General features: G+C 52.0%; 6 protein-coding genes across 6 annotated transcripts; 4 read left to right on the forward strand and 2 right to left on the reverse strand.

Annotated features, from left to right (window-relative positions):
* Positions 1 to 843: 843 nt before the first annotated feature.
* Positions 844 to 3,711, forward strand: AKAW2_30364S (uncharacterized protein; the record flags this gene model as incomplete). The annotated part of the gene is made up of 1 exon (XM_041686870.1): positions 844 to 3,711. The coding sequence occupies one exon, from the start codon at positions 844 to 846 to the stop codon at positions 3,709 to 3,711; it is 2,868 nt and encodes a 955-aa protein (XP_041540811.1).
* Positions 3,712 to 4,420: 709 nt separating this feature from the next.
* On the forward strand, positions 4,421 to 5,219 carry AKAW2_30365S (blue light-inducible protein Bli-3; the record flags this gene model as incomplete). Its single annotated transcript, XM_041686871.1, has 3 exons — positions 4,421 to 4,621; positions 4,720 to 5,128; positions 5,197 to 5,219. The coding sequence occupies 3 exons, from the start codon at positions 4,421 to 4,423 to the stop codon at positions 5,217 to 5,219; spliced, it is 633 nt and encodes a 210-aa protein (XP_041540812.1).
* A 492-nt stretch (positions 5,220 to 5,711) lies between these two features.
* SPT3 (transcriptional regulator SPT3) lies at positions 5,712 to 7,379 on the reverse strand (the record flags this gene model as incomplete). Its single annotated transcript, XM_041686872.1, has 4 exons — positions 5,712 to 5,717; positions 5,768 to 6,601; positions 6,649 to 6,738; positions 7,335 to 7,379. 4 exons carry the CDS (start codon positions 7,377 to 7,379, stop codon positions 5,712 to 5,714), a joined length of 975 nt encoding a protein of 324 aa, XP_041540813.1.
* A 362-nt stretch (positions 7,380 to 7,741) lies between these two features.
* dph5 (diphthine synthase) lies at positions 7,742 to 8,741 on the forward strand (the record flags this gene model as incomplete). Its single annotated transcript, XM_041686873.1, has 3 exons — positions 7,742 to 7,876; positions 7,958 to 8,082; positions 8,144 to 8,741. 3 exons carry the CDS (start codon positions 7,742 to 7,744, stop codon positions 8,739 to 8,741), a joined length of 858 nt encoding a protein of 285 aa, XP_041540814.1.
* Positions 8,742 to 8,935: 194 nt separating this feature from the next.
* Positions 8,936 to 9,627, reverse strand: AKAW2_30368A (uncharacterized protein; the record flags this gene model as incomplete). The annotated part of the gene is made up of 2 exons (XM_041686874.1): positions 8,936 to 8,986; positions 9,049 to 9,627. 2 exons carry the CDS (start codon positions 9,625 to 9,627, stop codon positions 8,936 to 8,938), a joined length of 630 nt encoding a protein of 209 aa, XP_041540815.1.
* An 801-nt stretch (positions 9,628 to 10,428) lies between these two features.
* On the forward strand, positions 10,429 to 11,184 carry APS2 (AP-2 complex subunit sigma; the record flags this gene model as incomplete). The annotated part of the gene is made up of 5 exons (XM_041686875.1): positions 10,429 to 10,463; positions 10,537 to 10,576; positions 10,637 to 10,666; positions 10,762 to 10,992; positions 11,083 to 11,184. 5 exons carry the CDS (start codon positions 10,429 to 10,431, stop codon positions 11,182 to 11,184), a joined length of 438 nt encoding a protein of 145 aa, XP_041540816.1.
* Between the last annotated feature and the right edge of the window lie 1,845 nt (positions 11,185 to 13,029).

Here is a 13,029-nt window from a genome sequence, read left to right on the forward strand (position 1 = left end):
CAGCTGGGACACGGAACGATCTCCTCCCTGATGTGTCTGGACCGGTGGGCTCTGCCACATGGCTATGTTGTAGGACAATCGCTTCTGGATCGGCTGAAGCGGAAATGAAGTTGGATCGTCTCTGGGGGCGGAAGTTGAAGGTGGAAGGGAGGCTTTGCGAGAGAACTTCATCCGTCGTTCTTTTTGGCCCCTTCTCCAACTCTCTTCTCTTCCGTTGCCTCTTTGGACATTTTCTCAACACGTCCACCACAATTTATTCGTTATGCAATTCTTTTTGCTCATGGTGAGTGTGATACTCAAATCTGCTTCGAAGCTGGGGAGTCACTAACTATTACTCAGTGTCGCGTTCGTCGCAATCCGGGTTCCTCGCAGATTCTGACGCGATTTGGCCCCAACGCCATCGCGAACTAGTTTCTCCAAACACACAAGTGCTCCAGCGACCGTGTTGTTGTGTTGCCTTTCTCAGTCAACATGCTCCAAACACTGCCACGACCCCTGCTAGCTGATCCTCCGTCAGCATAGCACTTGTGCTTGCCTGTCCCCTGGTTGTCTGGTCATTGGTTGGGCTATGCTCTCGCAGGCACCTTTTCCATGGCCAGGTTCTAGCTCTGGGCTTGCTGATACCGCAGCTTCGCGTGGGCCCTGTGACTAAATTCAAAACATTATGGACCCAAAGCCGATGGCTCTCAGGATTCAAGCCCTGGTGGGCTTGCGTATCAGTCGGAACCGGGTCCCAGGGGTATGTCATCCGCAGGCTGCGACGTATATCACCCTTGTCCGTCCTCCCCATTCTATTATAGACCTTTTTTCTGGACCTTTCTGGACCTATAGCGGTGATTCTACATGATCGCCCTGCATACCATGTCCGACTATACCTCGGGTCCCTATGCACCCATTCGCTGCAGATCTCCAATAGCCCCTCCACGCGCCCCGTTCAGCAACCCACAAGGCATAAAGTCAGTGGACAGCCTCGCCTCCTCCAGGTCTACTCTTTATTTTCTCCCAAACGACATTCTTGAGGATCACACTGAAGATAGCGCGGGTCGCACCCAACCCAAGCAATTGGAAATGCCGGCCCCAGACGTCGACGACAAACTGCTCCTCGCGGGATTGGAAACGACATGGGACTCAGCAGACAGATTGGCTGTGCCACATCTACACATACCCAAGACAAGAGCCGATGAATATGGCCCACCCAGCCCATGCTATTCATACACATCTAGCGCGAGTTCTGCGACGCGCTCGCCATCAGCGTCCGAGTGGAGGTTCAAGCCTCTACCCCCCGTTCCTGGAGTAAGTGGCAATGCGCATTCGAGAGGATCTGGTAGATCAAGTGGCGGGCAAAGCTCTCTCAGGGAGTCCCCTACGAGCTATACGCCTCAGCCGTTAGCACTCCGGCCCACGACGCCCCGTCCTATAACTCCTGTATCTTCGACATCCAGACCAACCACACCTCAACCTCATGCAGCGCCCTATGGTGCTGTTCCTCGGCCTACAACGCCACGTCCTCTGACACCAGTGTCTTCGACATCCAGACCTACAACACCTCTTCCCCCAGCAGCACCCTTCGCTGCGACATCGCGGCCTATGACACCCCCGTCTATGACTTACCGACCAGCAACCCCTCGACCTACCACCCCCAGACCGGTGACTCCTCTACCTACCATTCAGCCCTCCACGCCCCGATCTACAGCTCCCCGTCCCACCACCCCGCGACCTATAGTGGCTTTTCCAGATACAGGAGCAGCCTCGAACCTTAGGTATGAGAATGTGCCAGGGTATATCGGCTCTTCAGCGGTTGGGAAAGGGCCTAGGGATGCTCCTGAGTGGCCGCAAGTATTTGGTATCAAAGCTGAACACTTGCCACCCGCGTCGAACAATCAGGGCTACGGTCATAATCCGAAACCCTCGAGTCCGACGGACCTGCATGTCCAGCAGAAGCAGCCAGTGAAGAAGACGTCAAAACAGGAGCTGAAGCCAGAAAGTGACGAAAAGCCCCTTTGGCAGTCATTAAAGGCAGGCGTACGGCGGGTACTAACCCGTAAAGCCGTTTCCCACGATGGTGGAGCACTCAAGCACAGCAAAACGAAGAAGAACAAGTACCAGAATGTCCGCAGAGCATCAATCATTGTTCGCATGTCGACGATACCACCTATTCAGCGTCCACCGGAGGACAATGGTCAGGGTTTCCTTGACGGAAAGGAGGATGACGGTCACTATGAAGACGCCATCAAGCGAATGAAAAATGTCCTCGCGAGCTTGCTCGAAGATGGGTATACCATGGATATGATCCTGCAAGCAGAATCCAATCAGCAATTTCTCCGATCGCTTTTCACGCGGGTTCAGAACGAGCCACTTCTTGGTGTCGACACTGCACCTTCTAACTCACCCCCACCGACTTCACACTCCTCCCTGCCCCCGGACCACACATGCGAACTCCCTCCGCAGGATTTCCATGATTCTGAGACAGTCGATCAGCCGGTTGACCAGCCAATGAGCCAGCTGTTTGACAAGCCAATTCGACGGCCTACGTTAGGTGATGACACTGAAAGCAACTGGGAATACGTTGGATATGACGAGGACGAAGCATTCACTGAAGGTGCACCCTCAGTGCGCTTCTTTACAGGTCCTGCGCCTGACCAAATATCAGAGCCACGTAGTTCCGTTCCGCCATTCGCCGCAGTCATGGCCGCCTTGGACGACGACCTGCAGCGCATGGTGTCCAACCGATGGAGCCTTTCCAAGCCTGGCATGGAAGACATGGTTTTGAATATCCTCCTCCAGATCGACGACCTGGATGACCTCTTCTCCTTCGCTCAGACCAGCAGAGCCACCTACCACGTTTTCAAGCGCCACGAGCTCCCATTGATGGAAAACACCATTAGACGCAGATCCCCTGCAGCATGGGAACTGCGTCAAATAAGTGAGATTAATGAAAACACAGATTCGCAGGATCTATCCCCTGCAACGATCTACTACCGTGCAGTGACCCGCGATCTCCGCGCTCTCGCCACTCTCAAGGGCCTGATGATGACCCACTGCAGGGGAGTCATGCGCACCAGCTCATACACTGCCCTTGCCCGTCCATCCGGTCCAGAAGCCCGCCGGCTAGACAACGCCATCTGGCGCGTCTGGACCTTCTGCTACCTCTTCGGAATGCAGACGGGCAGAGAAACAGATATGGACGGACAAGTCAGCTGGCTGCGTGGGGAAACTGGATCCCCGTTCCAGCCGTGTCCCGACCCCAAGGACGTAGCCAGCATCCTGTTCGACCCTCCGCCGGGATTCGGGGAGGGCAATCCCGGAGGCCTCTCGGTGAGCGATATGCAAGACATGGACGAGGTATGGACGTGTCTGAAGTACATGCTGGGATTCCTGCGCGGTGAGACCGAGCGGGCACGCCGGTTCGGCGTGTTCCAGAATGCCGGCATTTCTCAGGAGCGCAATCAGGGCATGATTGTGCTGCATGAATGGATCAATTACCTGTTGTCGTTGGGGCCGGAAGCCGTGGTGGAGCTGGCACCGTTGGGACCAGACACTCATGCGGAAACTACGTTCCAGCGAGCCATGTCGCGGGGGTGGACGACGTGGTCTGCTCCCCAGCCGGGGTCGACGCGAAGTGCGTTCCTGACGGATGCGCTGGGGCGGGTGTCGGGAGGGTTGCGACGGTTGGAGGAGTTGCAGATGACGCTGTGGTATAGTTATGTGTGAGATACTACTATAGGTTGTTAATGAGTGATGACACATAACTTGGTTTCAATTATGTCCACGTAGCTTATTCTCGATCCTACTAGTAATAGTATGGTCTTGACCATTCGGAGCTGACATGAGGCCATGAGACACTACCAAGATATATAGTAGTAGCCGCTTCCCTTATTTACCCAGCACCAGACAATCAACTACAGTAGTATCGATAACCATGGAAACTACTTATATAGTAAATATATCTACCAATTATATAAACTAATTACAACCCAAAAGAATTATCCCGCAGTTATCCAATGGACACACCACCACTTTAGTATGATACACACGCGGGAGTGACGGGACTCCCCATTCAACACACTCAAAAGTATTTCCCCCAGAATCGCACACCCCCAATGCTATGCTACTATGTAAAAGGTATACGATCGTCATCACTGACATCAATCTGACCATGACACCATCCCATCCCACACTCCATTCATCCATCCATCCATCAACCCTGCTAAAGATAGTACGTAGCAGTAATAGTAGTGGTGGTAGTACTACCACCTCCTGACGTCACTTCTACGCCATCCTCCTACTATATCATATAAACAACCCCAGCTCCTACACTTTCCCTCACTTTCATACAATCCATCTTTCAATTGAATCTTCTACGAAATTTCTTCAACCAAGTAATATCCACAACCAACGAAACGAAGAAAAATAATCGAAAATGTCCACCACAATCCCCACCACCAGCGGCACGCAGCCCCTGGACCCCTACAAAGCCAAATCCCTCGACGAGGACATCCCACTCTCTCAAAAGATCACCGACCTGTCCACCTTCATCACAGAACAGAAATTCGGCATGTTGACGACAAAGTCCTCGGACGATGATCTGCTCACGAGTCGGTGTATGGCTCTTGCTGGGAAGGTAAAAACCCTCCATCATTCCATTCCCCCATTCCTTCCCAGAGAATAATAATAGAAGGAGACTTTACAACTAACACAAAATGATTTTCCTATGTATAGGAAAAAGGCGACACGACCCTAATCTTCCACACGAACCTCTTCAGCCACAAAACCATGGACCTAACCGCCCACCCCACCGAGACCAACATGTCCTTCCTGGACCCCATCAGCGGGTCCTGGGCATCTATCTCCGGCACGGCGAGTATCGTGGCGGATAAGGAGACCGTCAAGAAGTATTATTCGCCGGCGTTGCAGGCGTGGCTGGGTGATTTGGGCGATGGAGTGCATGATGGTGGGCCGGAGGATCCGCGGATCGGGGTGATTAAGCTGGAGGCGAAGACGGCAGTGTATGCGGTGTCGAGGAAGGGGGTTATTGGACGGGCCGTGGAGACGGTGAAGAGTGTGGCCAGGGGGGATGTGCCGGCTGTTAATAGTATTAGGGAGGTGGGGAGGGCCGAGTTTGATGAGTGTAAGTTTTCTTTCTTCGTTTTCTTTTTTTTTACTTTCAGGGGTGGTTGCTAACTGGTTGGGTTATAGGGAGACGGACGCATCCTGAGTAAGTCTCTGGGGGTGGTTGATATGGGGCTATGAAGATATGATTAGCATTATGCGAGTGGTAGGACTGCAAGATAATCAATGAATTATGTGCTAGCTTCAAGCTGCAAGTAGACATGTCCAGTCAAGTAAGACTAATCGACAAGAGAACGAGTATGGAAACAGCACCAGGCTGAACTAACAAGTTCAATCAAGTAGACCGGTCGAACGAGACGAAGGTAAACAACTAGTGTTACAAGATGTTCGTACAAGATGTTCAATCAAGTAACACCCGACAAAAGAGAAACAAAAGAAATATCCCATCCGTTAACATGATTCCCAAAGCCCCAAAAGATCAATCCAGACCAGTCAAATTCCGAAGACCAGTCCATCAACCTCATTATCAATAGAACCAACCAAGTTCAACCAAGAGCACCGAAAAATAAGAAATCATGTTATCGTAACTCCAAGGGTATCGTGAAATTGTGGCCCACGCCATCGCTAACGCCAATAGTTCCTCAAATCTGTCATAGTTAGCATCTACCACCATATCCAATATCAGGTATGGACCTACCAATCGCAATGGCATCTTAGCCGGCAGGCGTCCATTGTGCAGCAGCATGGCAATGTTCTTATTAGGAGTCGCCTGCAGCTTCCGATACGCTTCGCGAATATGTCTGGTCTCAACCGGGGTACGACCCTCCTCAGGGGGATCGAACAATCCAGTCTCGCGCGTACGCTTCTTACTGCTCTCGCCGTTCTCACCACCTCCACGACGGTTCTTCTCGCGGTCTTCCCGCTCCTTGACCTTGAGTGCTTCCTCGGTCAGAGTCTGCACAATTTCGAAAGTCAAAAAACCAAGAATATCAACGATATCGTCATTGGGCTTGGACTCAGTCACGATGCCGAATCCGGCCCACTCGCGGAACCGTTTACTTTTGCGGTAGGTGAACGAAGCCTGGCGACATTCTGACCAGAACACATACTCTTCCTTGGTCATGTTCTTAGTACGTTCGTCGGCCGCGGCGAGGCGCTGGAGCGTAGCGTAGTTCTGCTCCTCCTCTTCCTCATCTTCTTCGTCCTCGCGTTCGGGAACCTGCACCGAGTAGAAGCTGTTCACGTCCCAGGCGAGACCAACGCGAGCACGCTTATTCTTGGGCTTTGACGCGACGTCCTGCGGTCCTGCGACGACTCCGCCGGCGATGGGGTCATCAGCTCCCGCGAAGTCTGCAGCATCAGCGCCGCCTTTGTCGTCGGAGTCTTTGACGTTCTTTCGGACATCTTTCCAGGACAGGAACGTCTTGAGACGCGACACCTTGGCCTTGTCATGGCGAATGAGAAAGATCAAATCATCGGTAGAGATAGACCGCACGCCGCGACGAGTAGCTAGGGCGGTGCTTCGTGCGAGCTGCAGGAGTTAGCGGAGTTCGCAACATAGTTGGGGAAAGAGCATACAATTTCGACAACTTGCTGGCGCACAATGTCCTCAATGAGAGTCGTGGTTTCGACGGACGGTTCGGCAGTCTCACCAGAGACGAACATCATCTTGCGAGAGAAACTAATTAGCATTTCCTTGAACTCCTCCCTGGTTTCTGCATCCATCCCCATGTACATGTCCAACGGTTCGTCGCGCGGCTGCTGCTGGACAGTTGGGACTGCTGGAACTGCCGGGACAAATGGCACCGGCGGTGCAGTCGTCATTTGGCCATCTTCCAGATGGTCCCATCCATGCCACGAGATAGTAGCATCAGAATCATAGGGATCCGCAGACATGACTGGAGATAGTGCCTTCAACAACAAGCAGACTCGCAATATCCGAGTAGACCTCAGTCAAGCGAGTTGGCAAGAAGTAGAAGAAGACTTCCAGTCAGAAGACCCTTTGTAATCCCATTTTGCAAAGGAGCAAAGCACCATTGCATGCTAGAATTCACCATTCCCATGCATTACCGCTGCTTCAATGAAGCTCCGTAGATCACATCGATAAAGCGGAGTATCACTTATCACAGCAGCGACAAATAGAACCAGCATGATACCATAAACAGACTAGACTCACGCAGCCGCACCCAAAAGAGAAAGAGAGACAAATCACAGATTCTCACAGCACCAGACAGACTAGATAGGAAATCAGAACAAATGCTTACCTGCTGGATCTCCTGCCGATACTTGGGGGTACGATCAGTCGACATGATGCAGGTTATAGGAACACTGATCGAGCATGCTCCACTGCAAATACTCTGACAAGGGGAGTCCGAATCTCTATCTGCTCAGGATCAAGATGGGACAGATATTGACAATGTGGCATCCATTCGAAGCAGCGAAGTATGAAAGAAGGAAACAGTGCCTGGATGCTGGTTGGTGCACGTGAATCTCACACCCTCAGGTGACTTGGACTGATTACAGTGCATAGCCGGATCATCACATGATCCGATGTCCGGCTGCCCTCCGCCGCATTTGGTGGGGGAATATCGAAAGTTTCCCGGCTGGTGGGATTATTCACGAACAACTTACAATTCCAATTATTTGTGGTATTTGAAATTGTATATTCACCATGCTCTACCTGGTAGGACTTGGTCTGGCTGACGAGACCGATATTACGGTCCGCGGTCTGGAGATCGTTAAGAAGGCCGAGCGTGTCTATCTGGAGGCATACACGGCCATTTTGCTCGTCGATAAGGAGAAACTAGTGAGTGTCGCCTGACGGAGTACTACAAGATATGTGTTCTAGGGTGTGGAGTTGACTAACTGGAATAAATTGGTTTAGTAGGAAGCTTTCTATGGACGTCCTGTTATCGAGGCCGACCGCGAAAAGGTCGAGAGTGGCAGCGATGAGATTCTCGCCGACGCCGACAAGGTCGATGTTGCTTTCCTCGTCGTTGGTGATCCCTTTGGGTATGTATTGTCTTCACTAATTCTCTGGCGCGACATTGGCATGGTGTCTGACTTCCATCAGCGCCACCACACACACAGATCTAGTCCTCCGCGCCCGCGAACTGGGCATCGAATCCAAGGTCATCCCCAACGCTTCCATCATGTCCGGTATCGGCTGCACGGGTCTGCAGCTGTACAACTTCGGTCAGACCGTCAGCATGGTCTTCTTCACTGAGAACTGGAAGCCTTCATCCTACTACGATCGGGTCAAGGAGAACGTTCAGTTGGGTCTGCACACATTGGTTCTGTTGGACATCAAGGTCAAGGAGCCGTCGCTGGAGAACATGGCTCGGGGCCGTTTGGTCTACGAGCCCCCTCGCTATATGACCGTTGCGCAGTGTGCAGGTCAGATGTTGGAGACTGAGGAGGAGCGTCAGGAAGGCGTCTGGGGACCGGACAGTCTTGCTGTCGGCGCGGCGCGTGTGGGTGCCGCGGACCAGAAGCTGGTTGCTGGTACCCTAAAGGAACTGGCCGAGGTCGAGATGGGCCGGCCTCTGCACAGCTTGGTGTTGATCGGAAAGAGAGCGCATGACCTGGAGAAGGACTACATCCGGGAGTTCGCTGTCGACAAGGCCACCTTCGACGCTAGCTGGCAGAAGGGCGGATACGGCACTATGTAAAGACCGTCGCTGATGAGGAACGAAACCAAAATAGATAGATATTCATCACGCCAAAACTGAACACTGCTAATGAAATCACATGCACGAACCCAAACACCCAAACCCGCTTTCTGGTGGAAACAAAATGCTAGCAACTAGCCACGCACACGTCATAAGCCGTAGAGAGGATTGCGAGATAGCCATAGCCGTAGCCATTAAGCTGTTCGCCTAGCAAACAATCGAGTCAACCGTTCGGGGAATCGCATCTATACAATCGCAATCACTGTTAGCAAAAGATTCAAAATAAATTAACCAAAAGAAAACCCACCGTAGCAGAAGAAGGCGTCTCCGGCGGCGTCTGCGTCTGATCACTCTCATACTCTCCACCATCGGCATAGCTCCCCTCCTCATCATACCCATCATCGAAACTATCCCCATCTTCCTCATCGTGAGGGAACCACCTCTCCGGATCGCCGTTATACACAATCCACCAGCCAATGCGCTCTCCCGCCGCATACTTATCCCGAAACTCCGTCAGAGCCTCCATGGCGTCCTTCTCCAACGGCTCCTCCTTAAATATGTCCTCTGGCTTCCAGCTCGTCTCGGGAGTAGGACCGACATCCTCGGGGATGGAGATGACTTTCCCACCGACGTAGGCGTAGGGCTTGCTAACTGCGTCGTCGCTTGTGTCTTCGGGGTCGTATTGCTCGATGAAACGGAGGTTAGGTAGGCGGGAGACGATGCTGGGTTCGGTCTTTTTGAGCGATTCCATGACCAGTTCGCTGGTTAGGGGTTGTTGGAGGTATTCGGCTGTTGCGTCTTCCAGGTTGTGGAGAACAATGTATACGCGGATGCCGGTAAAGCCGGCGCGCGGCCAGCGAAAGCCGTAGAGCATGTAGACGGGCATTTTATTTATTTTAATCTGCCGTCTGCAGAGATTTGTTGGATGGTAGTAGGTGGTAGTGGTGAGGAAGGGGGTGTGTGGGGGGGGAGGGAAATGAGGAGAGTGGGTGAAGTAAGGGAGGAGGTGCTGTTTTATGAATGAGGTGATCGGTAGTATTGTGGGGAGGAGGAGTAGTTCATATTAAGATCGGGATCTCGGCGAGGTGAGGAGAGAAGTGGAGAGAAGGATGATGAAAGAAAGAGAGAGAGACAGAGAAAAGATCATGAGAGTCTAGGGGTTGCGCATTGCGGATTCGGATTGGGGGAAATAGTTGGTTGCACAGCGCGGGATGGGATAGATAATATGCAGGGGAAAGAATGAAAGAGAAAAAGGCGAAAAGAGCAGAAAAAGGCAGATGATATATGCAGGGTCTCTCCGTGAGGCCGGATTCGAATGTTGGATTCTTTGTTTGTTTCCTTGGGTTACCACCTATCTAGAGAGGACTAATGATTTAAAGGTTGGGCTGGATTAGAAGGAGAGAAGAACTGTGAAAGAGACTATTGAATTCCAGAGATCCCAGCGAGCAGTCGGTGAAAACAATGGAAAATCAATCTCATTATGCTGGTTGTCTGCAGATTCGATCTGGAAAGCTTAAAGTCAATCGGTGACCCAACGGTCAAAGCGGTCAGCACCGGCAGTATGGAGTCTCGACTCGCATTGTCCGCCGGAGACACCGCGGAGAACAAGTGACGCCCCCGTTGCACTTCTGGCTTTGCTGATTTACCCCCCTCATTGGTCTCCTCCCTTGCAATAACCACTAACGGGATGGTACTCTCATTTATTCTGGTGCAGAATCGCCAGTAAGTCATACCCCGCGTCCCCCCGGGATGCCCCATCTCCATGCATGAAATACACCCCCTAACGCAGGAACAGGGGGAAGACGCGGCTCGCGAAATGGTATGCGCCGTATAGCGTAAGTGCATCCCTACTTGGACAGATTCGGATGTCATCTAACACTCTTAATTTATGTTAGGATGAAGAAAAGGTCAAGCTAAAGGGCGAGGTTCGTTATATGCCCCTCCCGACAACTACTACCACCACCACCACCACTACTACTACACCCCGCCGCGGAACGATGTAATAATGTATGCTGGATAGGTCCATCGCCTGGTCGCCCCGCGAGACCAGAAATACCAGTCCAATTTCGTCGAGTTCAAGAGGAGTACCAAGGTCGTCTACCGGAGATATGCGGGGTTATTCTTCTGCGCCTGCGTCGATGCAACCGACAACGAATTGGCCTACCTCGAGGCGATCCATTTCTTCGTCGAGGTGTTGGATCAGTTCTTTGGGAACGTCTGTGAGTTGGACTTGGTGTTCAACTTCTACAAGGTAAGTGAGCTATAGGGTGGTGGAGGGAGTCACTGGGATGGTCCTGGAACCGGAAGAGAGTAGCAGACGGATGGGCTGATGGTTGTACAGGTATACGCCATTCTGGACGAGGTGTTCCTTGCAGGTGAAATTGAAGAAACAAGCAAGCAAGTCGTATTGACAAGGTTGGAACACTTGGATAAGCTGGAATGAGGGAGATAATATTGGGGGGTATAGCAAGAAGGGAGAAGTATAAAGATCGCTTCATGGCGATACAATTGCATATATGACCACGGGACATGGTCAAGAGGAGTTAGGGGTTCATTAGGCTGATATCAAGTCTGGGCGTGTTTCTTTATATATCATTATTGCATGCGATTGTTTCCAATGTTGTATTTGGTTGGCGACTGTTAATACCCTTTCTGGATTACCTGCATCCTACTGTCCAATCGAGTAGATTCCATTCAAATTAAGCGCCATGCGATGCTTGTAATGAGTGCACTTATAGCCGTTCTCAGGGCCACTTTCAGGGTCTGCCAGGGGTTCACAGGGACCAAGTGTGTCCGCTATTGTTTGCACTCACACGGGGTATGGCTGCTGCCTGACCTCCAACAGCCGACTTTCACTGCCGCGATGCTTGACAGCGGATCACCCGAGACATCTCACAACTGAGACCGGACCACTCAACGCAGCCAGCACGCAACGGCCGCGCCATCAAAATAATTTAAGCTTATCTGTCGATGACAGGGCTAATAGGACTCCGTAGTTCGTCTCCATTCCAGAAATGTGGTTAATTGTGGGTGCTCTCAACTGGGGGAGGGTTGCCTCCTGCCTGGGTCGACATGCCCCGAGGAGATGAGGTGATTGCGGGCGGCGATTGCGAGCCTGCCAACGACGATGGTGACAGCAGCTCTTGGCAATTCATACATAAGGGGCCTCTCACCCTGATCACACCTTTTCTTTTGATGGATTTGCTTTGCTTGATGCACGACTGCACCGTCACCCTGCACGCTTATGTTGGTCATCGCATCCGGCTTACCTGGATGGCCTGAGGACACCATTTTCGACAACCCTCTCACTCCGGAAGCACACCTCCTTGTTGGCTCTAATGGTCCGACAAGCACTGGCCTTGGATCGGTGAACTGTGACGGAGATTGATTGACGGGCACCGGCACTTGGGAACTACCTACCGTCTCAATCCCGTTACACCGTCCGTACGCAGGGAGAGAATTACCGCTGTATCACCTCTGTCTCGGCTTCATGAACTGTTCAACAACGTCCAAGCTGGCCTGTCTTGCTGATAATGCCGCACCGGCTCATGCTCCGTAGCAGAAACCGGAAGGAGAGGGCAGATCCTCATCAGACTACTCAGAATTCACCCGCCACTCGTGTTGCGATCAACCAACGTGGAGATAAACCGCCGTGACAAGTTGATAACGTTACCTAACGCATCACCATTTTAGTCGAGCGCATGCAGTTCGACGGAGATTTGGGGATTGGAATCCCATGGGTCCACCACCCCACGTCGGATGGCTCGCCAGTGATAGCGGTCCTTGATATGGGCAGGTTGATGGGGCTTACGACGATTCATCTAACGACTGGTCGTCTGATTGATTGATAGGGGACGGGATCCATGCCCACTTTGCCCAGATGATTATCAGTCGAGCTTTTGGCCTATCACTCCGCCAATTTCCAACTTACTTCCAATTTTGTCCCTAGATGCGCGGTTTTTGAGAAAGAAAAGGGGGAGGCAGGAAATGAGGGAACAGGGAATTTCCAAGAAACCTTAGGAAATAACTCTCGTTGAACCAGTCTTCTCGCCTTCACGACCGCATAGGCCTTCGAGACTCTTCTGGCTTGCGGAGAGGGCGGCACTAGTCAATTCCACTTTCACGGGGCAGTCGGACTAGTTGACCGTAGCACCAGCTTGGACTGGATCGGGTAAGGCGAGTTCCAATTTTCTAGGCTCGGCCGTAACAACCAAGACGAGGCAAGTCGGAAGTGCGTGGGTATTGTCCGATTATGCGTGTTCATAACATGTGGAGACTGGTTTCGCGG

This window comes from Aspergillus luchuensis, chromosome 3 (genome assembly GCF_016861625.1).
Source record: "Aspergillus luchuensis IFO 4308 DNA, chromosome 3, nearly complete sequence".
NCBI lineage: Eukaryota > Fungi > Ascomycota > Eurotiomycetes > Eurotiales > Aspergillaceae > Aspergillus > Aspergillus luchuensis.